General features: G+C 45.3%; 2 protein-coding genes and 1 long non-coding RNA gene across 17 annotated transcripts in view; 1 reads left to right on the top strand and 2 right to left on the bottom strand.

The window, feature by feature from the left end:
• The window catches only part of APBB2 (amyloid beta precursor protein binding family B member 2), a 103,153-nt gene extending 80,129 nt beyond the window's left edge, over positions 1 to 23,024 (top strand). For 8 of the 13 annotated variants that reach the window (XM_029083048.2, XM_029083046.2, XM_029083051.2 and 5 more), the window contains 7 exons: positions 2,087 to 2,092; positions 9,947 to 10,061; positions 10,968 to 11,055; positions 12,393 to 12,476; positions 15,720 to 15,835; positions 18,330 to 18,509; positions 20,047 to 23,024. In XM_029083048.2, the coding sequence (XP_028938881.1) occupies positions 2,087 to 2,092; positions 9,947 to 10,061; positions 10,968 to 11,055; positions 12,393 to 12,476; positions 15,720 to 15,835; positions 18,330 to 18,509; positions 20,047 to 20,217 (760 nt within the window). In that variant the 3' untranslated portion in view covers positions 20,218 to 23,024. The remainder of the gene's footprint in view (positions 1 to 2,086; positions 2,093 to 9,946; positions 10,062 to 10,967; positions 11,056 to 12,392; positions 12,477 to 15,719; positions 15,836 to 18,329; positions 18,510 to 20,046) is intronic. The other 5 variants (XM_029083050.2, XM_029083053.2, XM_029083052.2 and 2 more) reach the window with 1 other exon arrangement.
• Positions 453 to 11,908, bottom strand: LOC114818217. The gene is made up of 4 exons (XR_003766057.1): positions 11,289 to 11,908; positions 10,041 to 10,146; positions 1,743 to 1,890; positions 453 to 1,060 (listed from the first exon to the last, which is right to left on the bottom strand). It is a non-coding gene; the product is annotated as an uncharacterized LOC114818217 (long non-coding RNA).
• A 1,482-nt stretch (positions 23,025 to 24,506) lies between the features above and the next one.
• The window catches only part of NSUN7 (NOP2/Sun RNA methyltransferase family member 7), a 54,702-nt gene continuing 51,227 nt past the window's right edge, over positions 24,507 to 27,981 (bottom strand). The window contains exons 11-12 of one of the 3 annotated variants that reach the window (XR_003766121.2): positions 27,839 to 27,932; positions 26,870 to 26,947 (exon numbers count right to left, since the gene is read on the bottom strand). Coding sequence is in view for 2 of the 3 variants with exons in the window: in XM_029083442.2 (XP_028939275.2) it covers positions 26,339 to 26,947 (609 nt within the window). In the remaining variant the exon portion in view is untranslated. Of the gene's footprint in view, positions 26,948 to 27,838; positions 27,933 to 27,981 lie in introns of all 3 variants that reach the window. The other 2 variants (XM_029083442.2, XM_029083443.2) reach the window with 2 other exon arrangements.

Below are 27,981 nucleotides of genomic sequence, written 5' to 3'. Positions count from 1 at the left end.
AGACCTAAGCCTTTGGTGCGGTGCTCACACCTGCCCTCATTTCTTCCCTTTTCCCAGACCCATCATTATCCACTGACAGTGCCCAAGAACACTGCAATGCCCTACTCCTCCCTGCAGCCACCGCTGGCATGCTCTGACTAGAGTCCTGGTCTCTGCCTGGCAGCACAACCAGCAGGGCTCATGTGGGTTGTCCCCACGCCCTCAGCGTTGGGCATGATGTCACCCAGGGTGAAACTACCTGCCTGGTTAAAAGAAGGCCTAGAAGTGATGTAATTACAGGAGAGCTCAAAGAGATGAGAATAGTTGTGGTGTGGTAGATTTGAAGGGAGAGGGAATTCCCAGCAGGAGGAAGCATAAACAAATGATTAGAGGTTGGAGACCCAAGAACAAGGCAGCGTCAGTACTGGCTCCCTGGAGGACCATAGTTTAGGAAACATCCGAACGGCAACTCATTCCGGTCCAAGTGCCTTTATTCCCATTCCCTCCCAGAAGGTCCCAGTCATGGGCATATATTGCCTACTTAGCATTCTGAGCATATGTTGCCTTTTGTCCTAATCCCTCCTCCAGACAGTCATGCTGACACAAATCCTCCATGTCCTTCCAGTGGTTGCTGGACTGTAACTCAGTGGTCGTTGCCATGAACGTCCGCTCCTCCTCATGGGGCATGCTGGTACCGGCCATCCTTAGTTCCGCACTTCCATGTGACCGGGGTCCGGGGCTTGAGGTTTGGGCAGAAGCGAGGCACCGGGGTTGGACCCCCACTGGACTCCAAAGCATGGAGCGGTGGGTGGAATCTGGTTCCCGCCACTTGTGGGGCTGAGTGCTGGAGTGCCGGAGTACATGCACCACCAAGAGACCTCAGGCTGTTGCCGCCACGGTGAGGGCGGAGGAGGGCTGGCCCGCGTCTGGGACAGGGACAGAAACGATGGTGGGTACGTGCACAATGTGGAGAAGATGGGATGCTGTGGAACACTTGAAAAGATGATTCAGATTCCTACTGAGCAAAATGGCACCATCAGCTTGAAAATGAGAGGTGAGAGGAAGGAGTGCAGGGTGCAGGCTGCAGAGACAGAGGACAGGAATCAAGTGTTTAGTACAGTGCTCCGCCCACAGAAAGCACTCAATAAATACCGGCTGTGATCAGTTATTATTAGAGAGTTCAGGTAGAAGAGAGGTTTCGGGTGGGAAGGTGAGGAGTTCACTTTTGGACATAATGAACTTGAGATGCTGGCGGGACGTCCATGTAGAAATGAAGTGGTTGAAGGAGTGGGAGTGTAAAGTGGGAAGTGGACCCAGGGCAGTTTTGAGAGATCCCCGTAGACCCCCAGGACTCCATGTTGTCTGCATCTGGAGTATATGCCTCTGGACCGGCCCATCCACCCGTTGCCCATGGGAACAGAACCTGTCTTGAGACCAGGGCTGTTAAATTCCCCTTCCCACTGACTTCACCAACTAGAGATGAACATATACTCAGAAGTATTTGTCTTGAATGCCGCCTAGCTGGTGTCACCGTCCTGCCCCACTGGGCTACAAAACACTTGGCGAAAGAATTCATGTTGCAGGTGAGATGGCCCCTTGCCTTTCGGTAACTCCCCCCTCCCAGAGCTGCCACCATCCATCCCATCAGGGGTAGTCAGAAACACCCAACCAGATCTGGTACCCAATGGGACGAAGCCATATCTGCCCTCCACCCCTTATTTTTGCCCTCTGAGAGGGGCCACGCAAATCTCTCTCCATCCCACCTCTGCAAGATGATTGGTCAGGGATATTTCATCATGATGATCTCTTGGTTGACATGCCATCCTGTAAATCCAGCTGATATTTTTTGGCTTCATTGTACATTGCCCAAAACATGCACTTCAGTGGGATAGAATTCAGCTAAAACAGTCACTGAAAGAAAGGTGGGAAACGGCAGTAGAATAATGCAAGTGGTGAGTCTCATAGGAAAAAAAAAAAAAAAACATTCATTGTTAAATGCATGCAATCGGTGTTATGCCCGTTTCCCGGTCTGCTGGCCTCTGGTCTGCATGAATGCTTTTCTAACATGCTGTTTCTGCTCTACTCCTTCATGCTTTCCTGGATTCAGAGAGAGGTAAATGACTTTTGTTTCTTGAACTTTTCGGGGGTGGGGGCGGTTTCTGGGGGCAGTGTTCATATAATAGTGCTGTTATGACCTTAGAATTACGTCAATCCATTTTAAAATAGTGTTTGAAGATGTTTCTGGGCTCCTGGTTCTGAATACTTATTATGTTTAGTTTTCTATTGGGCCCTGCATAAAGGGACCTACTAATTCAACCTAATTACTGAAAACTAATTAGTGTGATAGTGAACAAATATGATCAAATCCCCAGTACTAGCAGGTCCCGAAGCCTCTCTTTACATGACGCATTTCCATTCATGCTTTGGAAAGGGAAAAGTGTTATCAACTGGTTTACAGCTGATGTTGCCTGCTGTTAATTGTTTGCCAAGAAAAGGGACTTCAGCCTAAGTGATCTAAGGGAATGATTAAGATTCCTACTGAGCAGAAGGGCACCATCAGCTTCCTACCCGAGGCAAGGGAGTCTTTCCCAATGCCCAGTGTGGGCTATTGCACCAGGTCCAAGCAGGAAGTTACCCATGCCCAACCACCGGGCATAAGGCTAGCTACCTCAGCTGCACTCCTGCCCAATTCCAGTGAGGGAAGCCACGTGACCTAGTGGATAAAGCATGGGCCAGGGAGCCAGAAGACCTGGGTCCTAAGCCATGCTCTACCATCTTTTTTTTTAAAAGGTATTTTTTAAGCACTCACTATATGTCAGGCAGTGTACTATATACTTGGGTAGATACAAGCTAATCAGGCTGAATACAGTCCATGTCCCAGTATTAATCCCAATTTTACAGATGAGCAAGAGAGGCACAGAGGTCACAGAGCGGACAAGTGGCAGAGCTGGGACTGGAACCCAGATCTTTCTGACTTCCGGGCCCGGGCTCTGTTGAGGAGGCTACATTGCTTCTCAGCTTGCCTGCTTTGTGACCTTGGGCAAGTCACTTAACTTCTCTGTGCCACAATTTCCTCACCTAGAAAATGGGGTTTAAGTACCCTCCAATTTAGACTGTGAGCTTCTTGTGGGACAGGAACTATATTCAGCTTAATTAACTAACATCAGCATAGAATAGAATAGCAAGCACTTAACAAATGCCATAAAAAAAATCCAGCCTTGTCCTCTCCAGCCAGTGGTGATTTTAGTAAAGGTGGAGCCGAGATTAGAACCCAGGTCCTTCCGACTCCCAGGCCCATGCTCTATCCACACCGGGCCGTGCTGCTTCTCCTCATTTCCATGTGGGACGAGTGCTCAACCTAATTAACTGTACCTACCCTAGTGCTTAGAACAGTATTTAACACATGTTAAGCACTTAACAAATACCATAAAAAAGAGAGAGGACAAGAGACAGCAAATGGAATATCATGGCAGTGTGGCATGGGGCTTCAGACCAAACAGTGGGTTTACAGAGCAGTATTGCGATATTCAGCTCTCTCTATGAGAGACCTGGGCTCCCAAAGAACATATTTAACTCCTTGTGCCATTTCACTAGCATCATTTTTAATACTTTGCAAGACAAGATCCCCAAAAATGAAGTCCTAAAGTGAATCTCAATTTGCTCACCGCTACCTTGAGTGGACATATGAGGAGAACGGATAAAGATAGGGTAGCCAAACAGCTGCTGTGTGGTGAACCGAAACTAGAAACCCAAAGTAAGGTGGTCAAAGGAAACGTTTTAAAGTTACAGTAAAACGAAGATTCAGACAATACCGCCTCAGCTGAAAACAGAGATCCAGTGTCAACGGATAGACTAGCATAGCACACTGCTGTCAAGAAGTGAGCAGCTCTTGGAAAGAGCACGGGCTTGGGAGTCAGAGGTCATGGGTTTGAATCCCGGCTCTGCCACTTGTCAACTGTGTGACTGTGGGCAAGTTACTTCACTTCTCTGTGCCTCAGTTCCCTCATCTGTAAAATGGGGATGAAGACTGTGAGCCTCACATGGGACAACCTGATTACCCTGTATCTCCCCCACCGCTTAGAACAGTGCTCTGCACATAGTAAGCGCTTAACAAATACCAACATTATTGTTATGCAGGTGCTTGAAAAGGATAGATGAGGCCAGGGTGAAAACAGCTGCAAACAACAAAAGACAACCTTTGTGCACACTGTGGGGTAGGGTCTATGGGACTTTTTAGCTGTAGTTTACTCATTGGTTATGGGGAGAATGGTTGGCTTTATGATACCCAAACAATTGTATGGCAATCTGAAACTGAGCAGCCTAAACCAAAGAAGGATGCAGGAAAACAGAGACTCTGAAAATGCTACAACTCAGCTAGAAAACTGGGAGGCAGCTGCAGCAGTCAGATCAGAGTGGCGTACTACACCGAAGATTTTTTTGTGCAGAATCTTAAAGAGGATCTCAAGACAGAGTGTAAGCAGTAGGGGCAGGGTTTGGGTGTGCACAGTAAGGCATTAGTAGCATCTTCAAGCACAAAGAACAACAATTTAAGAATTCCCATAGGGCAGGGAGGTGTATGGTGGTATTTATTGAGCGCTTACTGTATGTAGAGGGCACTGTACTAAGTATTTGGGAGAGACCAATACAACAGAATTAGCAGACCCATTCGCTGCCCATAACAAGCTTAAGGTCTAGAGGAATGGCAGCATTACGTAGTAGAGAGCTGTATGTGATTGAATGAAGCGGAGATAATCAGTTGAGGTTGCTTGGAGGTTGCAAAATTAAACTGAGAAAAGGTAAAAAGATTAATCCCGCGGTTTTGGAAGGGGATTTTTAAGCGAAACCCTGTGAATGAGGAGAATCAGCGTGGCCTAGGGGACAGAGTCCAGACCTGGGAGTCAGAAGGACCTGGGTTCAAATCCCAGTTCCACCACTTGTCTGCTTGTGTGACCTTGGGCAAGTCACTTCACTTCTCTGGGCCTTATTACCTCATCTGTAAAATGAGAATTAAGACTGTGAGCCCTATGTGGGATAATGGACTGTGTCCAACCCGATTTGCTGGTATCAACCCCAGGGCATAATACAGTGCCTGAGGGCTAGTAAGTGCTTAACAAATACCGTAATTATTATTATTATTATCCCAGGGCTTAGTTCAGTGCCTGGCATATTGTAAGCACTTAAATAGAATAATAATAACAATAATAATAATACCATTTGTTCCCTATGGCAGAAGTTTATTCAGCAACTCCCAGTCACCCAGTCTGTCTGGAGGGAATGGAGAATGCATCCAGCTAGTAAAGAGGTAGGGCTGCAGATGCTGGCAACCAAAAGGCAGCAGGTAACAGGGATGAGGCCAGGGACTGGCACAGCCTTGATGTGCGTCCTACCCAATGGTGGCTGGGTAGAACTGGAAACCAAAAATATCTCTGAATGCCAAGGGACTACTGTACTTTGCCCATCACTTTTCTGTTAAACCAAGACGTGTAGTTGTTGGGGGAGTTGTTTTAGCCAGCTCTTTTTAGCAAGGAACAGGAAGGAAACACCTTTAGGTACATAGATATCCATGAAAGAGTGGTAGTCGAAAGACCTGAAAATGACTAGCAAGCACTAATCAATCAAACATGAAAATCTAGTGGAAGGGGTAGACATTAAAATCAATTACAGGTAGGAGAAAGTAATAAAATGCAAATATATGTGCATAAATTCCAGGGTAGGAGTGTGAGTACCTAAGTGTTTGGATGATGCAGAACTGTTGGAGTGATGTTTGATGTCTGATGGGGTGCAGTAGGTTGAGGAGATTCATTCATTCATTCATTTAATAGTATTTATTGAGCGCTTACTATGTGCAGAGCACTGTATTAAGCGCTTGGAATATACAAATCGGCATCGGAGATGAAAGATTAATTAGGAAAGAGCTCCTAAAGGAGTTGCAATTTCAGAAGGGCCCTGAGGATGGAGATAACAGTGGTCTGCTGGATGTGAAGGGGAAAGAGTTCCAGGAAGATAGGAAGGTGTGAGCAAGAAGTCGGCAACGAGATGAGAAAGGCCTGCAGAAAAGAGAGACTTGAATGAAGATGGTCTGCAAGGAGATCAATGCAGAAGTCAAGTTGGGATTTTACAGGTGCCTGGACCAGCCTAGTGACTGAATGGAGAGGAACAGGTGGATGTGGGGCTGTTGTGGAGGAGGAAGTGTCAGAATTTGGTGTCAGTCTAAATATGAGAGAGAAGAATCAAGGATAAGGCTAAGATTATGGGCCAGAGAGATGGGGAGGTTGGTGCTGTGGTCAACTGCTCTGGGAGAGTTAGGTGAATGAGAGGATTTGGGAAGGAAGATAAATTCAGATTTGGATTATGTTGAGTTTGAGGTGCGAGTAGGACATAATAATAATAATAATAATAATAATAATGGTATTAAGTGCTTAACATGTGCAGAGCACTGTTCTAAGCACTGAGGTAGATACAGGGTAATAAGATTGTCCTATGTGGGGCTCACAGTTTTTTTAATCCCCATTTTTACAGATGAGGTAACCGAGGCCCAGAGAAGTTAAGTGACTTGCCCAAGGTCACACAGCAGACAAGTGGAGGAATCGGGATTAGAGCCCACGATCTCTGACTCCCCAGCCCGGGCTCTTGCCACTAAGCCATGCTGCTTCTCTAGTAATAATGATGGCATTTTTTAAGTGCCTACTATGTGTGAAGCACTGTTCCAAGCGCTGCGGGGGAGGAATAGAAGGTGATCAGGTTGTCCCACGTGGGGCTCACAGCCTTAATCCCCATTTTACAGATGAGGTAACTGAGGCACAGAGAGGTTAAATGACTTGCCCAAAGTCACACAGCTGACAAGCGGCGAAGCAGGGATAAGAACCCATGACCTCCGACTCCCAAGCCTGTGCTCTTTCCACTGAGCCACACTGCTTCTCACATAGAGGTGGCATGGAGGCAATAGGAGATGCAGGTTTGCAGAGAAGGAGACCAGTTGGGGCTAGTGAGGTAGATTTGGGAGTCATCCATGGAGAGGTGGTAGTTGAAGCCTTGGGAGCAGATGATTTTCCCAAAGTAGTTAAGTGTAGTTTGAGGAGAAGACCCAGAACTGAGACTTGAGGGACACCCACGGTTAGGGAGAGCAGTATGACCTATGGAAAGACCATGGGCTGGAAGTCAGAAAACTTGGGTTCTAATCCCAGCTCTGCCTCTTATCTGCTGTGTGATCTTGGGCAAGACACTGAACTTATTTTCTTTGATTTGCCCCTTTGTTAAAATGGAGATTTTTAAGTACCTGTTCTTCAACCAACCTAATATGGGACAGGGACTGTGACCAACCTGATTGACCTGTATCTTCCCCAGCATTTAGAGTAGTGCTTTGCCTAAAGTAAGTGCTTAATAAATGCCACAATTATTAGAGGAAGCACCTGTGAAAGAGACTGAGAGGGATCAGCCAAAGAGGTAGGAAGAGATACAGGAAAGGATGGTGTCAGAAAAACCAAGGTAAGATAATATTTCCAGGAGGAGGTGATCCACAGGGTCAGAGTCAACCCAGAAATGTAGGAGGATAAGGATGGGGTAGAGTGTTAGATTTGATGAGGAGATAATTGGTGATTTTGAAGACAGTGGGCTCAGAGATGGTGACAGAAGCTGTGTAGAAGAGGATCAAGGAGGGGAGGAGGAGAAGAAGGGAAGGCAGTAGGTGTATGCCCGTGTAAGTTTTCCAGAAGTGCCAGTAAGAGTTGGACAGTACAGTGAGGTCAGGGGAATATTTCTTTAGGATATGAGGGATGTAGGCAGATTTAAAAGCAGGGGAAGGAGCCATCAGAATAAGCAGCTGAAAATTAAGACTGTGAGCCCCATACGGGCCACGGACTGTGTCCGACCTGATTGCCTTGTATCTACTCCGGCACTGAGAACAGAAAAATGGCAGTCAGGCATAAGGGAGTTGAAGATAGCATGAGTCCCTTCAATAGTATTTGTTGAATGTGTGCAGAACGCTGTTCTGGGTTTTTGAGAGTGTACAGTAGAAGTCAAAGACACAATCCCTGCCCTGAAGGAGCTTAGAATCTAGTGGGGGAGGCAAAGACAAAAGAATTTCAAATAGGAGGAAAAGGGGAATGGAATGATGGTTATATTGATGATGAGTGTATGCTTAATAGCAGAGTGTGGGAGTCCATATGTTCATAAGTGGGGAAGTGGAGCCAAAGTGCTGAGGTGGAAGTTGGTAGTTGTGAGCCAGAGAAAAGAAAAATGATTTGGAGATGGCCTCCCGGGAGGAGATAGGATTTCAAGAAGCACTTTGAGCTGTGGTCTGGTGGATTTGAAGAGAAGGACTTCCAGGCTTAACCAAGGGCTGTGATCAAGTGATTGGAGGTGGGAGAGTTGAGAATGAGGCAGAGCGAGCTTTGGAGGAATGAAGAGTATGAAGTGAGGTGTACACTGGGAGACGAAAGTAAATAGGAGTGAGAGAGCTGATGGATTGCTTCAGAACTAATGGTCAGAAGTTCCTGCCTGATTCAGAAAACACGAATTTTTAAGGAGTTGAGAGACTGAAGCAGAATGATACTCAGGCATATCAGTACAGTGCCGGGCTAGCGGTAAGTGCTCGGTAAATACCACTGACTGAGAATCGTGCTTTAGAAAAATGATCTGGGCAGCATAGTGTAGTTTAGACTGAAGAATGGAGAGGCTGGAGGTAGGGAAGCCAGTAAGCAGGCTGGTAAAGTAGTCTAGCCGGGGCTAGGATGGACTGGAATGGTGGCTACGAAGGGCAACGAGGAGGAAAAACTGATGGTATTTATTAAGACTGGAACATGAGAATGGAAAAGGTGAGGAGTAAAGGATAATATTTATCCAATTGCTTCACTCTGCACTGCTCAGATCCTGTGTTCAGTTTTAGTCACCACAGTTTAAACAGGTATAGAGAGTGTACAGATGATTCAGACAAGGGCAACAGAAACGATTAGAGGAATAGGAAATAGATCGCTTTAGGAAAAATGAAAGAAATCGGGGTTTAACCGTAGAATCAATCAAACCAATCATTGCTACTTATTGAGTGGTTACTGGATACTGAATACCATACCCTGCACTTGGGAGAGTACAACAGAGTTGGGAGACATGTTCCCTGCTGACAAAGAGCTTACAGTGTAGAGAAGGAGAAGACCAAGAAATAACATATTTACCGCCACTGAGTTTGTAAAGAAAAGCAAGCTGACCGCTTGTTCTTTGTGTTCCTTGAGGACCAAACAAAAATAATGGACTTAAATTATAGCAGGAAGAACCCCTGGCTAAAGGGGAATTCTCAGTTATAACTACTCAAAATGGTTGGGGCATTTAAATTCATGTTGGGAAGTTTTGAGTCTCTTATCTTTTAATTACACTGAATATCAAACCATAATAATGCCATCCTTTTGTTGTCTCAGTGGCTAGTTTGAAATATGTCTTTTCGGACCAAGGCATGCATTTTATTCACTATCATGGTCATCATAAGGGTTTATCAGGAATTCCCCGGGGACATAGCTAGAAGCCCTTGCCTGGGCCTCATCAGTTGTTATAGGGATGGTTTCCCATGTTCACTAACAACTCACATTCTAGATCAGGGGTGGGCAAAATATGGCTCAGAGTCCACAGCTAGCCCTTCAACAGGTTCAGCAAACATAAAAATGTGTAAAAAAAAACAGCATTGCACATGAAAATACTTGGATCAAGTTGATTCATTTGTTTGCAAGTGTTATAAATTTGTGTGGAAACCGTAAGAAGGATTCTTTACCGTGGAAATGCCTCAACTCTCTGTAAATAGGTATTGTGGACTGCAGATATTTTCTGGGTATGGCCCTCACCAGTTTGCTAAACTTATTAAGTGGCCTCTAGCCTGCCTCCTTGCCTACACCTGTTTTAGGTGCTTTCTAATTTGCTTTTCAAAGTGGGGCTGGGTTGAACAGTTCTCCCCTTTTTAACATAGTGATAAATTTTGTTCACACAGAGATTTTGCTTACGTAGCAAGAGATAAAGACACGAGGATTTTGAAATGTCATGTGTTTCGATGTGACACCCCGGCAAAAGCCATCGCCACCAACCTCCATGCCATCTGCTCTAAGGTAGGTGGGCAGTGTTCCTGGCTCTCTAGGAGTCTAGGGAGGTCATTGTGGGGGGAAAAGATGAGATGCCAAATTCTCGTCCCTCCTGCAAAAAAAAAAAAAAAAGACCCACAGTTTAATATCAATTCCTCACACGGGCTGCACTTACCAAACTGACTGAGGACAGTGGCTTGAGTTTTGGGTTTGTTTTCTTTAATATGGTATTTTTTAAGCCCACACTATATGCCAGGCCCTATGTAAACGCTGGGGTAGATACAAGATAATCAGGTTGGACAGAGTCCCCAGAGACTCATAATGCCCATTTTACAGATGAGGTAACTGAAGCACAGAGGAGTGAAGTGACTTGCCCCAGGTCACATAGCAGACAAGTGGTGGAGCTGGAATTAGAACCCAGGTCCTTCTGACTTCCAGGCCTAGGCTCTATCCACTAGGCCATTGTGCTTCCCACATTATGGAGTTATCCATAATGATTCATTCATTCAATTGTCTTTATTGAGCGCTTACTGTGTGCAAAGCACTGTACTAAGTGCTTGGGAGAGTACACTGTAACAGTAAATAGACCCATTCCGTGTGCCCAATGAGCTTACAGTAGGGGAGAGGGGAACTGAAGTATTCAGAAAAGAATTAGAGGATATAGAGCAGATAAACAAAATAAAGGGCACCAAGAGCACATTTTTTGCCTCCTGACTGTGGGAAAATTTCCAAGTAAACAGTTTGGCCCAGTTGGAATTTGAAAGTCATGTAACTTTCATTCCATGAAAGTTGGAATTTGAAAGGCGCTGTACCAAGTGCCTGAGTATCGTTCTGCTTAAGCCTCTCAACTCCTTAAAAACTCACGTTTTCTGCATCAAGCAGTTGGTTGAAAATGGTTATCACGCTGGTCTTATCCCTATATTATCCATGCAGATTATGGCCGAGAGGAAGAATGCTAAAGCCCTGGCTTGCAATTCATTTCAAGAACAGACCAATGTGAACCTTGACATTCCTTTGCAAGGTAGGTCGTAATCCTGAAATTCTCCTTCAACGGGGCAGTTACATTTCTGCAAACATTGTGTTTTCCAAACACTATGTTGTGTCATTGATTTGTTTGAGTAGGAAGTAAGGGGTCGGTGATCAGTCAGTTGCATTTATTGAGTGCTTACTGTAGCTAGAGCACTGTACTAAATACTGGGGAAAGTACAACATACAAGAGTTGGTAGGCATTTTCCCTACCAGTAAGGAGCTTACCATCATGAGGAAATAGTACATGACTTCTACCACACTGGGTGAAATTTGAGATGGCTGTGGAAGATGAAAGATCCGTGAGAAGTTCCTTTCGCTTCAGGTTTTCACTTCATTAAGCTTAAACCCCCCAACTTTACTTCTTGTTTCTCGGTTATTGATTTGAGTCTTATCAGTGGTCACCAATTTGCACTGCTTAAAATCAATTTCTAGTAAACAACGAATTTTAAATAGTCAAAACTGAAATATTAACAAAAGACTAGTTAACAGCATTTCCACGTTATCTGCCCGAAACAGCATTCTTGGCAGAGGCTCATCATGTTACAGCCAGTTGATAGCCAATGTGCAAAAGCTTTGCAATAACTGTGTTCTCCTGTTCTCCTGTCAAGCACTGTCCCAAGTTGCAGAAAGGACGGTATTCTTGTTCCTTTTGGAGCAAGTTGTCTTCATGAGACTCAAAGAGAAATCATCTGGAACTTGTCTCTAAGTTTGTCTTCCTAAAGCCAGAATGGTGTCACACTGCTCATCCCAGTCCAGTTCACCAAGCCTCCAGATGGAAGGCGTGGTGTTTGTACTTTTGTGACTGTGAGCCCATTGTTGGGCAGGGATTGTCTCTATCTCTTGCTGAATTGTACTTTCCAAGTGGCGCTCTGCACACAGTAAGCGCTCAATAAATACGATTGAATGAATGAAAGAAGTCACTTAGGATCTATCCAGAGAGGGGCCGGGATATTATTTTGTTGGGCCAGCAATAAAAAATGTTGGCTTTCCCGGTTTTATTGCTTGTCAGACCACCTGGATGGAGGGCATTGTGCTCAAGATTTTTTTTTTCCCATTAACAGAAACAGAATCAAACAAAATGCAGCACTGAAGCAACAGTGTTTGCAACATCGCAGATCAAATTCCAATTATAAAATGTTGCTCCACATTACAGAATGCGTCTCTCACAGTTCCAAGAAGATCGCTATAATAGATGCAGCTGTGCTGCACAAATTAACATCCTTATCCCCAGATATTAATATTTTTTAATTCAGTGACATAGAGGAATGGTTCAGTTTTACCCGAATATCGTGTACCCTGGTAATAAAATTGGATTTTGTTCCCATGTAGTAGATTTCCCAACACCAAAGTCCGAATTGGTACAGAAGTTCCACGTTCAATACCTGGGCATGTTACCTGTAGAAAAACCAGTAGGTATGTATCACCAGTTTTATCTTATTTTATAAATAATGACAGTTGAGGCAAGCTTGGAGTGTGGGTTTTATCTGTACCTGGGATTCCTGGCTTAAAAGGGTGATGTAGGCAAATCACTTTCAGTTCTTCGGTGGATGAAGAGAGTGAAACTTGTCTTGATCTCTTAGACCTCTTTCTTGTGGAACTGTCGAAGTGTCATCCTCCACAATAACATTTACTGAGTATCTAACATGCAGAGCACTGTACTGGATAATACTTGGGAATGCACATTTGCCTTAATCTCTGGCCTTAAAGAGATCTAAGGCAGACTGTCGGACGTGAAAGAGTAAGAGTGCATCTACTAAATGATAAAAACAAAATTAGACAAATAAGTAGAATTAATTGGGGGAGTGCCTCTTGGAGGTGGTAGCCTTTTAGGAGGGCTCTGAAGGTGGGGAGGGACATGGTTGGGTGGATTTAGTTGCAGGGGGAGTTGTCAGAAAGACATGAATTGTGGCTCAGAGGTCAATCAGTCAGTCGTGTTTGTTGAACACTGTTGTGCAGAGCATTGAACCTAAGCACTTGGGAGAAGTGTCATCCTTGCCCTCAGGAGTTTACAAGATAGAAGAGTCACAAGTGTGACACAGATTGGTTACCTTGGGAGGAGTGAAGAGCGTAGTGGAAGAAAGGAGCAAGTAGGAAGGAGGGAGATAGCAGGTGGAGAGACTTAAAGCCAGCGGTTTTATCTGATGCTCAGACCAATGAAGAGCCACTGGTGGTTTTTGAGGAAGGCAGGAAACTTTCCAACTGGCATTTTAAGACAATGCAAACGATTGCTTGTAAGAAAGGCAAAAGAAGCGAAAGGTATGAGGTAGCTAGACCAGTAAGGCTGTTACAGTAAAACAGCTGGAAATGAGCTAACGCCTTTGGGATGGACCTGGGAAATATCCCAGATGAAGAACCAGGAGAGGTTAGAGACACCTGAATTGGGAGGTAGAAGACAGCAGAGAGTCGACAATGACACTAACATTTTGGGCCTGTGTGACCAGGAAGATGTTGGTGTCAACTGAAATAAGTAAGTTAGGAGTGGGAGAAAATTTTGGAAGACAGATGACAGTTCGGTGGGTGAGCCATTTGCTGAGGTCCTACAGGCGGCAAGATATAACGACATTTTCGTTCACCTTTGGAAGAGAAGAACCACAGTGACCATGGGGTCATATGTGAATGACATTGGAAAGGCAGTGTGGATGTCTCGGGGGCACGGCGAGGTGCTCTATCCCCCAAACTGGACTGTTACTGTCATGTGCCAGACTGCTACTTTTTGGCAGCCAGGCTTGCCCTGTCAAAAACTAGCCCAGAGGACACTGCTTCCCATGCTTCCCATTCAGCCCTCCACTGGCTTGCCCCCTCCTACCTCACCTCCCTTCTCTCCTTCTATGACCTAGCCCGCACACTTCGCTCCTCTGGTGCCGCTAACCTTCTCACTGTGCCTCGGTCTCGCCTGTCCTGCTGCCGACCCCTAGCCCACATCCTACGTCTGAAACACCCTCCCTCCTCAAATCCCGCCATACAATTATTCTCCCCCCTTTCAAAGCCTTACTGAAGGCGCATCTCATCCAAGAGACCTTCACTGACTAAGCCCAACTTTCCTCATTCTCAAGTGAGGTAGGAGTGGGAGGGCTGATTGAGTGCCTTAAAACGAGTTTCTGTTTAATGTGAAGATGGATGGGCAACCGTTGGAGGTTTCTGAGGGGGCGGAGATGTGGACCGAACTTTCGTTTGTTTTTAGAAAAATGATCCAGGAAGCGGAGTAAAGAATGGATTGGAGAAGGCAGAGCCAGGAGGCAGGGAAGTCAGCAAGAAGGCTGATGCATTAATCAGGGCAGGGTATGAGATGTGCTGTAACAGTTTGGTAGGAAAAGAAAGTACAGATTCTAGAGATGCTGGGAAGGTAGGGCCGGGCAGTGGCATTCTCTCTACAGAGAAGAACATTCTTTCTACCCTGGGTTTTCCTGCCCTCTCTCTTCCTCCCCTCCCAGAGTGACCGCAGCCTGCCCTGTGTTGGTGCTTGGTCTCAGTGCTCATTCCTCTCACTCACTTTCAGAGCAGGCTCTGCAACTGGGAAAAGCCTGTACTTGAGCTTGGAGTGACCAGAAACATCATCCAGAAACACGGTTGTTGCAAAACCGCAGAGCACTTTCCTATGTTGACCCCATTCGGGTGTACAGACCCCAGCCTAGCCCAGATGGGCACACTGTGTCCGCTAGAGTTGTTGCGGACAACAGGAGAGAGACAGTGTGGGGGAACCAGAGGAGTAGCCTTTTATTGGAAATCACCATGATTTCACAGATGACTGTTAAACCATTCATCAGTATTGAAATTAATGGTGCTTGTTTCAGCATGTGCCTAAGCTAGCCAACTCTGACTCAGTCTTTGAAATGCTGTTGGAGAGTCCTGTCGTAAATGACGGGTCAGTCACTAAATCCATCAGTGGTATTTAAGGAGTTCTGGCCAGAGGGAGGACTGTGGGATAGGGATTGGCTGTGGGGAGAGGGAGAGAAAAGAAAGGAAAGAAGGAAGGAAAAGAGGAGATGGAGGTACAGTGTGCAGGATGGCACTTTAGGAGCGAAGTGTGCAGTAAATTGGCAAGGTGAGGTAGGGGGCAAGCTGACTGAGGGCTTTAAAGCTGACGGAGGAGCCTTCGTCCAGTCATGACAGCTTCGGGACCAAAAACCTGGGCAAAGGAATTGATCGTAGTGTTTGTGCAGCATCACCGTGTGCTCGCTGACCTGCCAGTCGTGTTCCCCTTAGGATAGTTAGTGCAACCAGCAGTGGCAGGTGGGCAGGGGATGCAATCCATCACAAACTGCAAGTAAGAATTTTCTTTGCATTTGCAGCCAGTTTTGAGGTATCATAGGTCTCAAAGGTGCCACCTCAGTAGCCACTTGGTCTTCATCACCCCAGGTTAGCCATCTATTTTGGGGATTCCTGAAAGTAATGTCTTTGTAATGGGTCACAGAGCAGTTTGGATGTGGTGTTTATGTCTCTGGGATTTTGCTTGCCCCATTCAAGACGGCTGTATTTTTCTTTCCTATGTTCTATGATGCCCAGTTCTCACTGGGGGCATCAGCGTCTGCGATTGCGCTAAACCCCGTCACCTCCATCTGCCTCCCCTGGCCGAGAACATATTGAAAGAGTGGTCTAAATATGGACTGTCGCAGCTGTAGGTTTTCCTAATCACAGTTCCCCTTCCCCTGTATTCAGGTATGGACACCTTGAACAGCGCCATAGAGAGTCTCCTGACTTCCTCGACCCAGGCCGACTGGCTCCCGGTAACCATGAATGTCGCCGATGCCACTGTGACGGTCATCAGCGAAAAGGTAAGAAGTAGTTTTGTGATGCGTTCAAGTTACCTCTCTACTTCAGTTGGTCCGTTCTTTCTCAGCAAACCCCAAAAAATGAATGTTTCAAATGCCCGGAGGGCAACCATCCCCTGGTTCCTCCCAGTGCCCTGGTGCTGTTAATAGAGACACAGTTCTGGGTTACACGGTCTAAAGGTCTGAGCTTAAATGATACGGCACAGAATCTTAATGAGTGGACTCCGCCCCTGGGAGCATTGTGTTTAGGTGACTATAGTCTGTCCTGGGATTAAGAACAATTCATTCCACATTTCGTTTCCTTCCAGACTCAGACGCAACAATCCTTCTTCCAAGGTTTCACTCACTCTTCCTTTTTTTTAAAAAAAAAAAAATGGTATTTGTTAGCACTATCTACCAGACACCATACTAAGCAATGGGGTAGACACAAGACAGTCACGTTTAACACGTCCATGTTCCCCGTGGAGCTCCTTAGTCCCCCATTTTAAAGATGAGGTAACTGAGGCACAGAGAAGTTAATTGGCTCGCCCCAAGGTCACACAGCAGATAAGTGGCGGAGCTGGGATTAGAACTCAGGTCATCTGACTCTTTCCACCAGGCCATGATGCTTCTCTCTTCATAGTCCTACTGAAGTCACCTCTTCCAGGGAGCTTTCCTGAGCTAAATTCTCATCCCCCTCCATCCTGTTTTCCCTCCCTGATACCTCTCCCGTGCATTTAGTCCCATCCCCTCTGCACTTAGGTATTCCACCCCCACAGCACGTATGTACATATCCTTAGACTTGGTGTTTCCCTTGCCTGTAATTTATTTTAATGCCTGTCTCTCCAGTAAGACTGTATGCTCCTCGAGAGCAGGGATGGTGTCTACCAACTTAATAGCACTCTGCCAAGTGTTTAGTACAGTGCTCTACACTAACTGTTCAAAGAATACCATTGATTTATTGGTTGGTTAATAAGGTTGGGGCCGGGGCTATAGATTTGGATGTCATTTCCGTAGAGATGGTAGTTGAAGCCCTGGGAACAAATGAGTTCTCCGAGGGAGTTGGCGTAGATGGAGAATCGAAGGGGACCCAGAACCTAGCCTTGAGGGACCCCAGGTGAGAGACAGAGAAGGAGTTGGCACAAGCATGTGAGCGGATCAAGCTCTCGAGTTACCGTTCGTAGTGAGCCCAGCTGTCTGGGGCAGGCCTGGGAGCCAGAGGACCCGGTTTCTAATCCTGGGGGGATCCATCACTTGCCTTCCCTGTCACCTTGGGCAAGCCACTTAACTTCTCTGGACCTCAGTTCAATTGTGTGTCAAATGGGGATTCGATACCCGATCTCCCTCTGCCTTTGACTGTGAGTCCTGTGTGAGACAGAGACTTTGCCCGGACTCATGATCTTATATCTGCCGCAGTGCTGAGTACAGTGCTTGGCAGCGTAAGCCTTTAATAAAAAGCACAATAGTCATTTTCAGTTTTCTGGTCCCGGGGACAGTAATGCCTTGCAGGAAGTCTTGGAGGAAGGGGAGTGTGGGTGCCTCTGGCTCTCCTCTGTTGCTTATCCAGTGGTGACTGTTGCAGTGCAGGGTCGTGTCCAGGCCCACACACTCTGTATTTACCAGTGCCTCCCTGGCATCACACCACTGACTCCCAGCCCTGGGAAATGTGTTTGGTGAACTCCTGAAGGACTAAGATGTCCAGGGATGCTGCTTGTGGGATGTAACTTCAGGTGCAGTGATCATCCTAGGGCAGAACCATTTGGGGACCTCGTGTGAGAGGCCTAGGGTCCTTTAAATCAGAGGGAGCGCCTACCAGGGTAGACCAACCTTGGAACAGTCCACCCCACGGGGATCCTGGGACAAGGCATCAATCCAGGTGTTGAGGGTAGCAATGGCCGGGGGCTGGAAGAATTCTCAGCCGAGCCACCCTGGGCAGCTGTTGATTTCATTCTCATTATTTCCAGAGTACCTGCTCTCCACTGTGAGCCCCCAAGCAGGCTGGCACAGGGCGAGAGGGTGGGAACTAATCTCTGATCTCCCCTTCCTTTATCAGTCAATCAATCGATCATATTTATTGAGTGCTTACTCTGGGTAGAGCACTGCAGTAAGCGGGTGGGAGAGTACAGTACAGACATGCTCTCTGCCCACAGTGAGCTTACAGTTGCGGGAGGGTCACAGACATTAATGTAAATACATCAATTATGGATATGTACGAACGCATGCTGTATAGCTGAGGAAGGAGTAAAGGGTGCAGATATTGTCACATAAATCGTGGAGGATATTCTTCTCCATCAGGTCAATAAATTCAGGCCTTACTGAGTTATAAGTATAATTTACTACTGAATTACATGGTTGGCAGGTCAGTTTCCTTTAACTGCGTGAACTATTGTGGTCTGAATCATCCTCTTTTTAAAATCTTCATTCTACTTTCTAGAAGCTTTTTCTTTCCCTAACTACCGGCTGGAGGAGGGGTGGAGCAAAGAAAGTAGACAAACCAATGAAGGTTGATTTCTTGCAGGATGAAGAGGAGATTCTGGTCGAGTGTCGCGTCCGGTTCCTGTCCTTCATGGGGGTTGGCAAGGACATCCATGCGTTCGCCTTTATCATGGACACAGGGAACCAACATTTTGAGTGCCACATTTTCTGGTGTGAGCCTAATGCTGGCCACGTGTCCGAAGCCGTGCAGGCTGCTTGTATGGTGAGTTCTCAGAGCCCCAGAATGGTCGTAACTCAAGCAATCCTATTTATGAAGCGCTTCCTTGCACGTAGAGCATCTGACTGAGCACTTGGGAGAATACAGTTCAGCAGAGTTGGTAATCACGTTCCCCACCCACAATGAGCTTACAGTCCAGAGGGGGATTCAGACATTAATATAAATAAATGTAAGTGCTTTGGGGTGGAGGGATGGGTGAATAAAAGGAGCAAATCCAAGTTCTAGGGCGATGCAGAAGGGAATGGGAGAAGAGGAAATGAGGGCCAGGTCGGGGAAGGCCTCTTGGAGGAGATGCGCCTTCAGTAAGGCTTTGAAGGTGGGGAGAGCGATCATCTGACCGATATGAAGAGGGAGCGCGTTCCTGGCCAGAGCAAGACGTGGGCGAGCGGCCAGCGGCAAGATAGGCGAGATGAAGGTACGGTGAATAGGTTGGCACTAGAGGAGCCAAGTGTGCAGACATGGTTGTCGTAGGAATTACATTTGGTTCATTTGGATTTCATTTTGCCAAAAGCCACAAGCCTACAATCTGTAACCCGTGGGCAGCAGACAAGATAAGCTTTTTCGGTTTCAGTTGTGTGAATCATTTAAGATGGTTCGTTTCAGTACGGAACATCCAAACCCAAAGGGAAGTATTTCTCTAATGCCTTTCTCCATCCTCCACCACCTCTCCTTCACTTTTAGAGCTGAATCCCAGATTAACCCTGGGGCCTCTGCCAAGTGGTGTTTTACAGACACAGAGATGCTCCTGCCCGGCTTCAGGTGGGGGTCAGTGGAGCACAAAGCAGGGTGTGCTTCAACCCCAAAACCCCCAAAACCGGGCCAGGCTGCAGATGTCTGTGCAGTCAGCCTCCCGCAGTTGGAGCCATCCTGGAGACAAGCAGACACTTGGACTGCTTTGACTTTGCCATCTCTCCCCAAATAGCTTAGGTAGCACACTCCAAGTGTACACTGTCCAAGTGACCTGCTGCCACTTGCTCTTGATTTGAAAAATCACCCTCCGCCGAGGGTCAAGGGAAGTTTTTGGAGGGTTGCTTCTGGGTCTGTATCCAGGAGGGGGATAACGCCCCCTCGGTTGCCTCAGTTACCTCAACCGTAAAATGGGGATTAAGACTGTGAGCCCCAAGTGGGACAACTCCATAAACTTGTATCTTTCCCAGCGCTTAGAACAATGCTTGGCACATAGTAAGCGCTTAACAAATGCCTCATTATTATTATTATTATTAGGAAGCCCAGTTCCCCAGTGGAGTGGGTTAACACCTGACACACTTCACCGATGTCCCTTCCATAGAAAATGATACTATAGGTATTCACTACTACTAATAATAATAATAATTATTATGGTATTTGTTAAACACTTAACAATGCCAAGGTTCTGTGCTTGTGAGACAGTAACAGTGAGACAGGAACTCAAGAGGTGGAAAGCCAGCCATTTTACAGTTCTCGATTTGTAGGCCAAAAGTGGGTAAAAATATGCCAGATTCTCTCGCGAACGGGTTTTGACAGACACCTTATTTCATTGCAGCTCCGGTACCAGAAATGTCTGGTAGCCAGACCTCCTTCGCAGAAAGTTCAACCACCTCCTCCTCCTCCAGAAGACTCAGTGACCAGAAGAGTCACAACCAATGTAAAAAGAGGAGTCTTATCCCTCTTTGACACTTTGAAACAGAAACGTCCTGTCCCTGAAATGCCATAGCTGCATTTGATAGTTATTCTTGGAGCCCTCGATAGAAGATTTCGAAGCTACGCTCAAGAAAATGACCGCTACCCTTCCTTCAGAGAATCTATCCCAATCCAAACGGTGTGCAACAAGCATGTCCTCTCCTTGTTACCATTGTGTGAGATGAAAGGAAGCATGAATTGGGTTGTTGGGTATTTTGCATTCAGTGGAGCTACATCCCGAGTAGTCTGTTTCTCTGTTTGTTTCTTTTTTTTAATACACCTGAGTCATGTTCCCATAACGTGTACACACAAACAGATGGCTAGGCAGTGAACTAATGTTAAGTCCTGAGTGAATGATTTCTGAGCTCTTACTTTCACCATCTTCTTGAGCGGGCAAGATTTATCACAAAAAGCCTTCGCACTCCAAAAACCGTGTTCCCGATCCTGGAGTAGCTACTGGTGTTTTCGTTAATTGTGAATGAGTGTTATAAGTCGGACTCCCGGGTTTTACTTTTTACACAGATGCTCAGTAGGTGACAGAATGATCTGTTGGCATTTGTCAAGAAACCACCTCTCGTGCTTTTGAACTACCTAGATCAGTTTATATCTGTTACTTTTGCTGGATCATGGCAATAGGGAAAAATAGAAATTTGAAGATTGTTGAAATGGCAAACAAATCACGGATTGTCTGCTGTGAATAGGTAGTGGCTCGTATTCCTGGAAGCAGGGGATTGGACCAGATGATCTTTCCAGGGCCCTTTCAGCTCTGGGGCTGGGGAGATTGCGGAGGGATGGGGGGCTGTCAATAAATACATTTGAGCTTATTTATCTTAGATAATTCCACCAAATGGTGACCGAACAAAAAATCTCAAGAATGTGGGTTCTCAGCCTCAAATGTGATACTAATGGAGGGATGTAACCCAAAGCTTTGCCTTACTTTATACAATGCAGCTAGAAAATTGGCTATTTTGTTGGATCGCTCGCTTCAGAATCAGATTGAAAGAGAACCTGACACTCGCTCGGATCCTTACAGTTAATACTGCTCTAATATGCAAGTTGGAGTGGGAAAAATAGCCATCACACTTTTGTAGACCAAACATAATTAAGACTTAAGCACATATGAAATTTATCTTTGTTAACCACCTCTTAGTGGCTTGAAATGCATTGACTTTATTGATGTTCTTTTGGGATCTGTCTTGCAGTTTGGATACTCGAAACATTCCTGGCAGTCGTTTCAGTCCTTATTTATTCCAGGCAACCAGCAACAATCAGGACTTTTTCAAACCCCAGATTCCGTTAGTCACTAGTATTGGTTTCGTGCTGATCTCTCTCCTGGTTCTCTCTTTCCACCTTATTTTAAATAGGTTGGAAAGAGCCAGGATTCATAGATTGTAATTCCATTAACTTCCCACCAGTGTAGCATTTTTCTCCCCAGTCTTTCTCCTTAGATGGCAATCCCACCTGAAGTATGAAAAACTAGAAACTGCCTGATGCTGTTTTCTTGAAAAAGGTAACCAGGCCCCCATTTTGGAGATATTAATCGCTACAACACCCTGTGCATTTTCACTGTAATTATTCAAAATATTTCAAGCCATCAGAAAGAGTGGGTCAAAAGTTTAAAAGTACACGCATGGAACATAAAGAGCCGCTACTGTCTAGCAATTTTAGAGTTGTAGACAAGCAAAAGAATCGCTGTTTCGTGGGCCTTTAGTACTCGGGCTATGACATCTATCCAAGAGATCGGATTAATGTTGTCCACTCGCAAAGGGGAATCTGAAGAGTGCATGTATGAACCTGCTGCAAGGCGGAAGCTAATGTCATGGCTGTTAGTCTGCCATTGTGATTTGCAGGTCATACCTGAAAATTTCTTCTAAAATTGGAACTCGGTGGTCTTGGATTCACCACAAGAAGGTGAATACCTCTCTCCTCTGTTCTGCCTGCGTGGGGCCCCGGGCCTTTCTCTTTGCTCCTCTGCTCTCCATGTGAGAGGCTCTAAGGGCCACCCTCAATCATCTGGAAAAGCATTGCCTGCAATGAAAGACTAAATTTACAATGGGGAGACCAGAGCGTTTGAAATTATCAGTTTAAAAGTCTTTCTGGGTTTCTGCCTAGCTACTTTTCCTCAGTTCAGTAGATTTTATCAAATGAGCAGTGTTGGTATAGAAATTTCATTTTAACTGCTGCCCTACTTCCCTTTGCCTTTTAAGCTCCAGTTGTTTGTGGGCAAGATTGAGAACACTGAACACTAAGCAGACTAAAATGCATTGGAAAGGCAAGGGAGGGACATTTACATTTGGAAAATGAGTGATTTGGGCTAAAATTAGCTCTGCGTCAACTGTGAAACTTGAGAATCCAATATTTGTTCTCCTTTTTACTTAGACTGTGAGCCCTATGTGGGACAGGGACTGTGTCCAACCTGATTAACTTAGAACAGTGCTTGATACATAGTAAGTGCTTAAGTTCCATAGAAATTATTACCTGAATATTAATGATTTGGAAAATTAATGATTTTAAACAGTATGTTGACACTTTCTGCCATGGCCCCAGATAGTATGCACGGGGAGAGAGAAGGGGAAGCGAAGATGGAAAATGCCAGTCCCCCCCCCCCCCCGCCCAAGGGTGACATTTCAGTTAACTATGCATTCTTTATATCTCTCTCCTGACCCTCTCAACAAGCGTTCATGTTAGTTACATATATCTCTTAATTTCGAATTAATCTGTTTAATACAGCTTGCTTTTTATTTATTCCATTTAACTAAAATATCTGGTATGTTGATATATTATCTTTCCTAGATATTATTTCACGAGGTAAACCATATTAAATATTCTCCATGTATTATATGTTGTTTAAAGGTTATTTGGTAATGATTTCTAGTCACATTTTTACCGGGGTGGGGAGGGTGGGGTTGGGGAGGAGGGAGGGTTAGAAGAAACGGCAAAAAGTGTACAGTTTATTCCTATTATATATTAAAGGAAATACCCATCCCAAGTCACCCTTTTAACGTGCTCTTTGGCTTACAAGGAATGTCTATAGTTTAAGACTTTTCCTTGTAGACTGGAGCTTCGATTTGTAGCCTTTTCGTCTTTGTCTCTTTAAACCACTTCGTGGTCCTTCAGGAATGAAGTCATTTAAACCTGTTCGAACCTAGAAGCGTTTTTTGTTTGAAACTGCAAATGGGGCACTTAAGATCCTTCTTTTAAAATGGAGATAAAGCTAGATGCCCTGTTGCTTGCACATTAAAAAAAAAATCCTCTTTAAATGGTGGAACTGAAGAGTTGCCGACTCTTTTCATTTAAATAAGCCTGAAATCCTTCTTCCTTTTCTTGTGTGCTATTCCTCTTTCAAGATAATTTAGGCCCTGACGTGATAAAAACGGACACTCATTTCCTTGACCGATAAAGATCTGTCTTTAGCATTAAAACCATCGGAGCTGTATCAGATAGGCTTGCTTTCCATAATACATTCCTAAAATGAATGTGGTACAGTATTATTGGATTTATTTCAGTATCTGTTAAGGAGGTAAAAGAAGGACATTCGTGTTATCAATTACAGGGCTAGCTGCTGCCAGCTGTTCCGAATAGGGGGCAAAAGCATTTTTGTTTTCATTTCCTGTATTTTCTATGGCCCATTTTTCCACAATTAACTGTAATCTGTTGTGAGAATAAACTTGTTGCATAAAGTGCTGGGTTCATTTATGTAAATGTCTCGATTTTTTTTTTATGGCATCCATTAAGCGCTTACTATATGCCAGGCACTGTGCTAAGTGCTGAAATAGCTGCAAGCTAATCAAGTTCGATACAGTTTACATCCCCCAGGGAGCTCAGTCTTAGTCCCGGTATTACATAGGAGATAACAGGCATAGAGAAACTCAGTGACTTACCCAGGGTCATACAGCAGTCAAGTGGCGGAGCTGGGGTTGAGAACCCAGGTCCTTCCCATTCCCGGTTTGCTCTAGCCACTATAATAATGTTGGTATTTGTTAAGCGCTATGTGCAGGGCACTGTTCTAAGCGCTGGGGGAGTTACAGGGTCATCAGGTTGTCCCCCATGAGGCTCACAGTTTTCATCCCCATTTTACAGATGAGGGAACTGAGGCACAGAGAAGTGAAGTGACTTGCCCACAGTCACACAGCTGACAAGTTGGCAGAGCGAGGATTCGAACCCACGACCTCTGACTCCCAAGCCCGGGCTCTTACCACTGAGCCATGCTGCTTCTCTATGGCTCTTCTCAAGCCACTATGCCATGTTGCTCTGTAATGGCAGAGCCGTGAACGAACTCACTTTCCTCCCATTGTTCCTAAATAAGTGTTGTCACCCATAGGATACAATTTGAGTAAATATTTTATTTACTTTTTTTAAAACCCATTCTTGCAAGATGAGAAGTGTTATTGCCCACCTCTTAGGAGAAGTTTCACATCTACTGAAAAAGCTCTCAGGTACAAACACATTTTAATTCAGAATCTTCATGTAATCACGTATTAAAAGAACCTCGAAATATAATCTAGAGCAGTGATGGAAGAGTAGTTATTTTGCAAACACAAACGTACTTAAAATGGTGATAGAATCCCATCAAGTAGCCAAGCCTGGGAGAACATGTATGCACATTTTTTCCCCAACTATGCAAGTCCATTTGTCTTCATCATTTTTTCAGAGCAAGAATGCAGAAAGATGTCTGCCACAGTTACGGAGAATGCAAACTGGGTACTTTGGAATTAGAAGCTGTTAACCTCTCCAATGAGACAGACATCTTACCCTTGGAACAGAATCCTGTTGTAAGAGGGTAAATTCCTGCGTTTTATGCAAACATTAGGCATTCTAAGCAAGCTGATGGTTTTGACTGACAAAATGAAATGCAGAATTTATAGTCATCTAAACACTATGCACGTTACTGATATACACTATGATAAAGAACTTTTAGTTGGAACATACTGGTGTATGAAATGATTCTGTACCTGGCTCATAGATTTTTTTAAAAAAAAAAGGTTCCTCTCCTTTGGTTTTGGATTTGAGCAAAGTCTGTGATTTTTTGGTGGTTTCACAATTGATAACTATTAAATAAGGAATACTGAATTTCACCAACTACCCCACCAGTAGTAATCTTCCTTCATAATCTTGAAACTGTGTAAATCGCTGAATTAGCCAGCTGAAATGAGACTCTTTGGAAATAAAAGAGTGATATGTAGAGCCAACACATGGAATTTCTCCAGTTTAAGTGCTAATCCCATCTCAAGAGGTGTACAGATGGGAAACAATGCGAAAAAAGTGATAGTAGCTTTCATACGCCATAGGGTGGAACTCTTGGCTGTCTTTCATGCATTGTGGACCACATTTTAAAGATGAATTGACCTAATACAGTTAAAATGCTTCGTATTTAGGTAGATTAAGCACCAGAAATTATTTTCCAATGTGTGACTACTGTTTCCTATTTGAAATGACTTGAAGTTTTTCCTATTTGGCCTGATCTTTGAACACAACTAGAAACTGAGTTCTTTCAGTCTCAGATGTCACCTACCAAATGACATATATCAGCTGAAGTTAAGAAGAATATTCACCTTCGGGCATCATTTCCATCATTTCAGGCATTACTTAGCCCAAATAGGGTGAAAATAAATTTCCCTCCATGTTGCTCCCTGCAATGAAAGCTTATCACCAAGAGGCATTTTGCACCATTCAAAATTCCCTCACTGGAGCTTCCAGGTGGTAGTGACTACTGTCACTGCTGAAATATGCAAGCAGGAAAACACGTCATCCTTCTTTATCAAAGTGTCTGAACCCAAGCGAGAGTTGAAATAAAGCAAAAAGATAAATGGAAAATAACTATCTTATTAAAAATTGTCTTAAATCACCCTTTAGTAAAACTTCCTTCCCATCAAGTCTTTGACATCTCTTACTCTCTTTATTGCCCTTCATATATATGGGAAACTCAGGGAGGGGCCAGTCTTACCCCTAAGACTGATTTTAGAGATTTAGTCTTACCACTAAGACTAAACTGATGTAAGCCCTACACACTCCACTATGTTGCTCTGAATAGCATTTCCTCGCCTGTTCTATGTTTTCTAATTATCCTCTAAAGGGAAAGACCCATTCAGACTCACAAGAGAGGTTAAAAGGTCGACAGTTGTGCCTTTACTTTTGAGGAAAAGGTTCTAAAATGTTTATAGCCATGGTCGCGGATGTCTCACTGCAGTACCAGGTAAACCTTCCTTCGCTTTTTCCAACCTTTTGGAAGCTGAAGATGTGAGAAGATTGTGCCCACTGGACCTGGTCCTGACCCAGCGATAGTAACAATGTGGGGTCGGAGCCCTGCCCTGGGGGCTGGAAAAGGGCAGGATGACTGGAGGCAAAACAATCTCCACGGGTTTCAGCACCACCATCTTCCCTTCGGGACGGGACCGTTCACATGCCCTAATGGGGGCTGAGAGGCTGCTCTGCACAGCTGGGGGTGCTAAGGGATATGCGCTTGGCTTGTTGAATTTGGGCATCTGAGAGAAATGCCGTGTGCTGCCCGATTTCTGGGGCACAGGACCCCCAGCTTTGGCCGACAAAGCCCCTGAACTAAGAACAGCAAGTGAAGTTCCTCGATTCAAGAACTCTGTGATTTTTATCTGGGAACCTGTAGTACCGCTCCAGGTTTTGGGGAGGGATGTTTTGGATTTCTTCTTCTCTTTCCTTGGTGATTTCGTCAACTCGATTCCATCCAATAGGCCCTTGGCAGCAGCCCGAGCCAAAATATCCTTGACAGACACGGTCTCGGCCGGATCCTTCTGAAATTCAAGAGAAATGTTAGTGGACAGCTCAAAACTGTTGAACCAAGCTCTTGCCCCCTTTCAATTTCAAATCCACCTTGTCAAAGATCAAAAGATAAAACTCTGGGCCAGGATCTACCTCCAGATAGTTTCAGTGGCTCCCAGAGTACGTGGGCAGGACGTAGGCAGATGGAGAGAGAAAAAATGCTCCTTTGATTTAATTACTAAATGCTGAAGTGCTCAGGAAAGGAATGCGGTTCGGCTGCCTTTAAATTGAGAATACTGATTCTAGAGGAATTTTTTTTAAAAATAACACTGATGAGGCATCTGGCAGAGGTGCTTTCTTTGGTGTTGGGTGGCCCAGCTTCTCCCCCTCAAGCTTTGCAGGGCTGCATCTTGTCTCTCGCTGCCTGGCTGCGCTCTCGGTTCAAATTTCATCACTCGACTGAAGTCTCGTTCTCTTTGGCGTCTTACGTGCCTGAGCTGCCCAACCCTCCCCTGGACCCTCACCTCCCATCTCCCTCCCCGGCATTCCGCTTACGCTCAGCTCTCCTGCACAGGGCAAAAGAAAGACAGATGGACACCAACATCGCTAACGTCACCCTTAAATGTATCTTAAGAGGGTCGACTAACCCCATCAAGGTGGACTTGAGGAGTCTTGAGACTAAAAGCTCTGGGTCTGGCCTGGCTGAAGCCCTAGGCCTGGTCGTGGGGGCCTGGGCATCCGCTGCAGGATTACCCGAACCGGTCAGGCCAGCCCTTTCCTCCTTTCCCAGTTTCCTTTCTCTACCAGCGAGCTGCTGCCATTCCTTAGTTCCTTTCATGATCTTCCCAAGGGAGTCACATTCCTTAGACCCCGAGCAGGGAAGGAAGGGTGTGGGTTCCCTCTCGAGCAGATGGAGTGCCTACCTCTCCAGCAGGAAAAGGTGTTGGGTGGGGTGCCTACTTCTCTAGAAGTCCATTGGTAGAGTGCCAGCAGCCCTCACCTTCCCCGCTTCCGCTCCTGTTGAGTAAGGGGAGCTCTGGGCTTGAGGGTCTCCGGGACCCATCTT

Source organism: Ornithorhynchus anatinus, chromosome 18 (assembly GCF_004115215.2).
Source record: "Ornithorhynchus anatinus isolate Pmale09 chromosome 18, mOrnAna1.pri.v4, whole genome shotgun sequence".
Classification (NCBI taxonomy): Eukaryota; Metazoa; Chordata; class Mammalia; order Monotremata; family Ornithorhynchidae; genus Ornithorhynchus; species Ornithorhynchus anatinus.
This window is presented reverse-complemented; position numbering and strand designations above follow the sequence as displayed.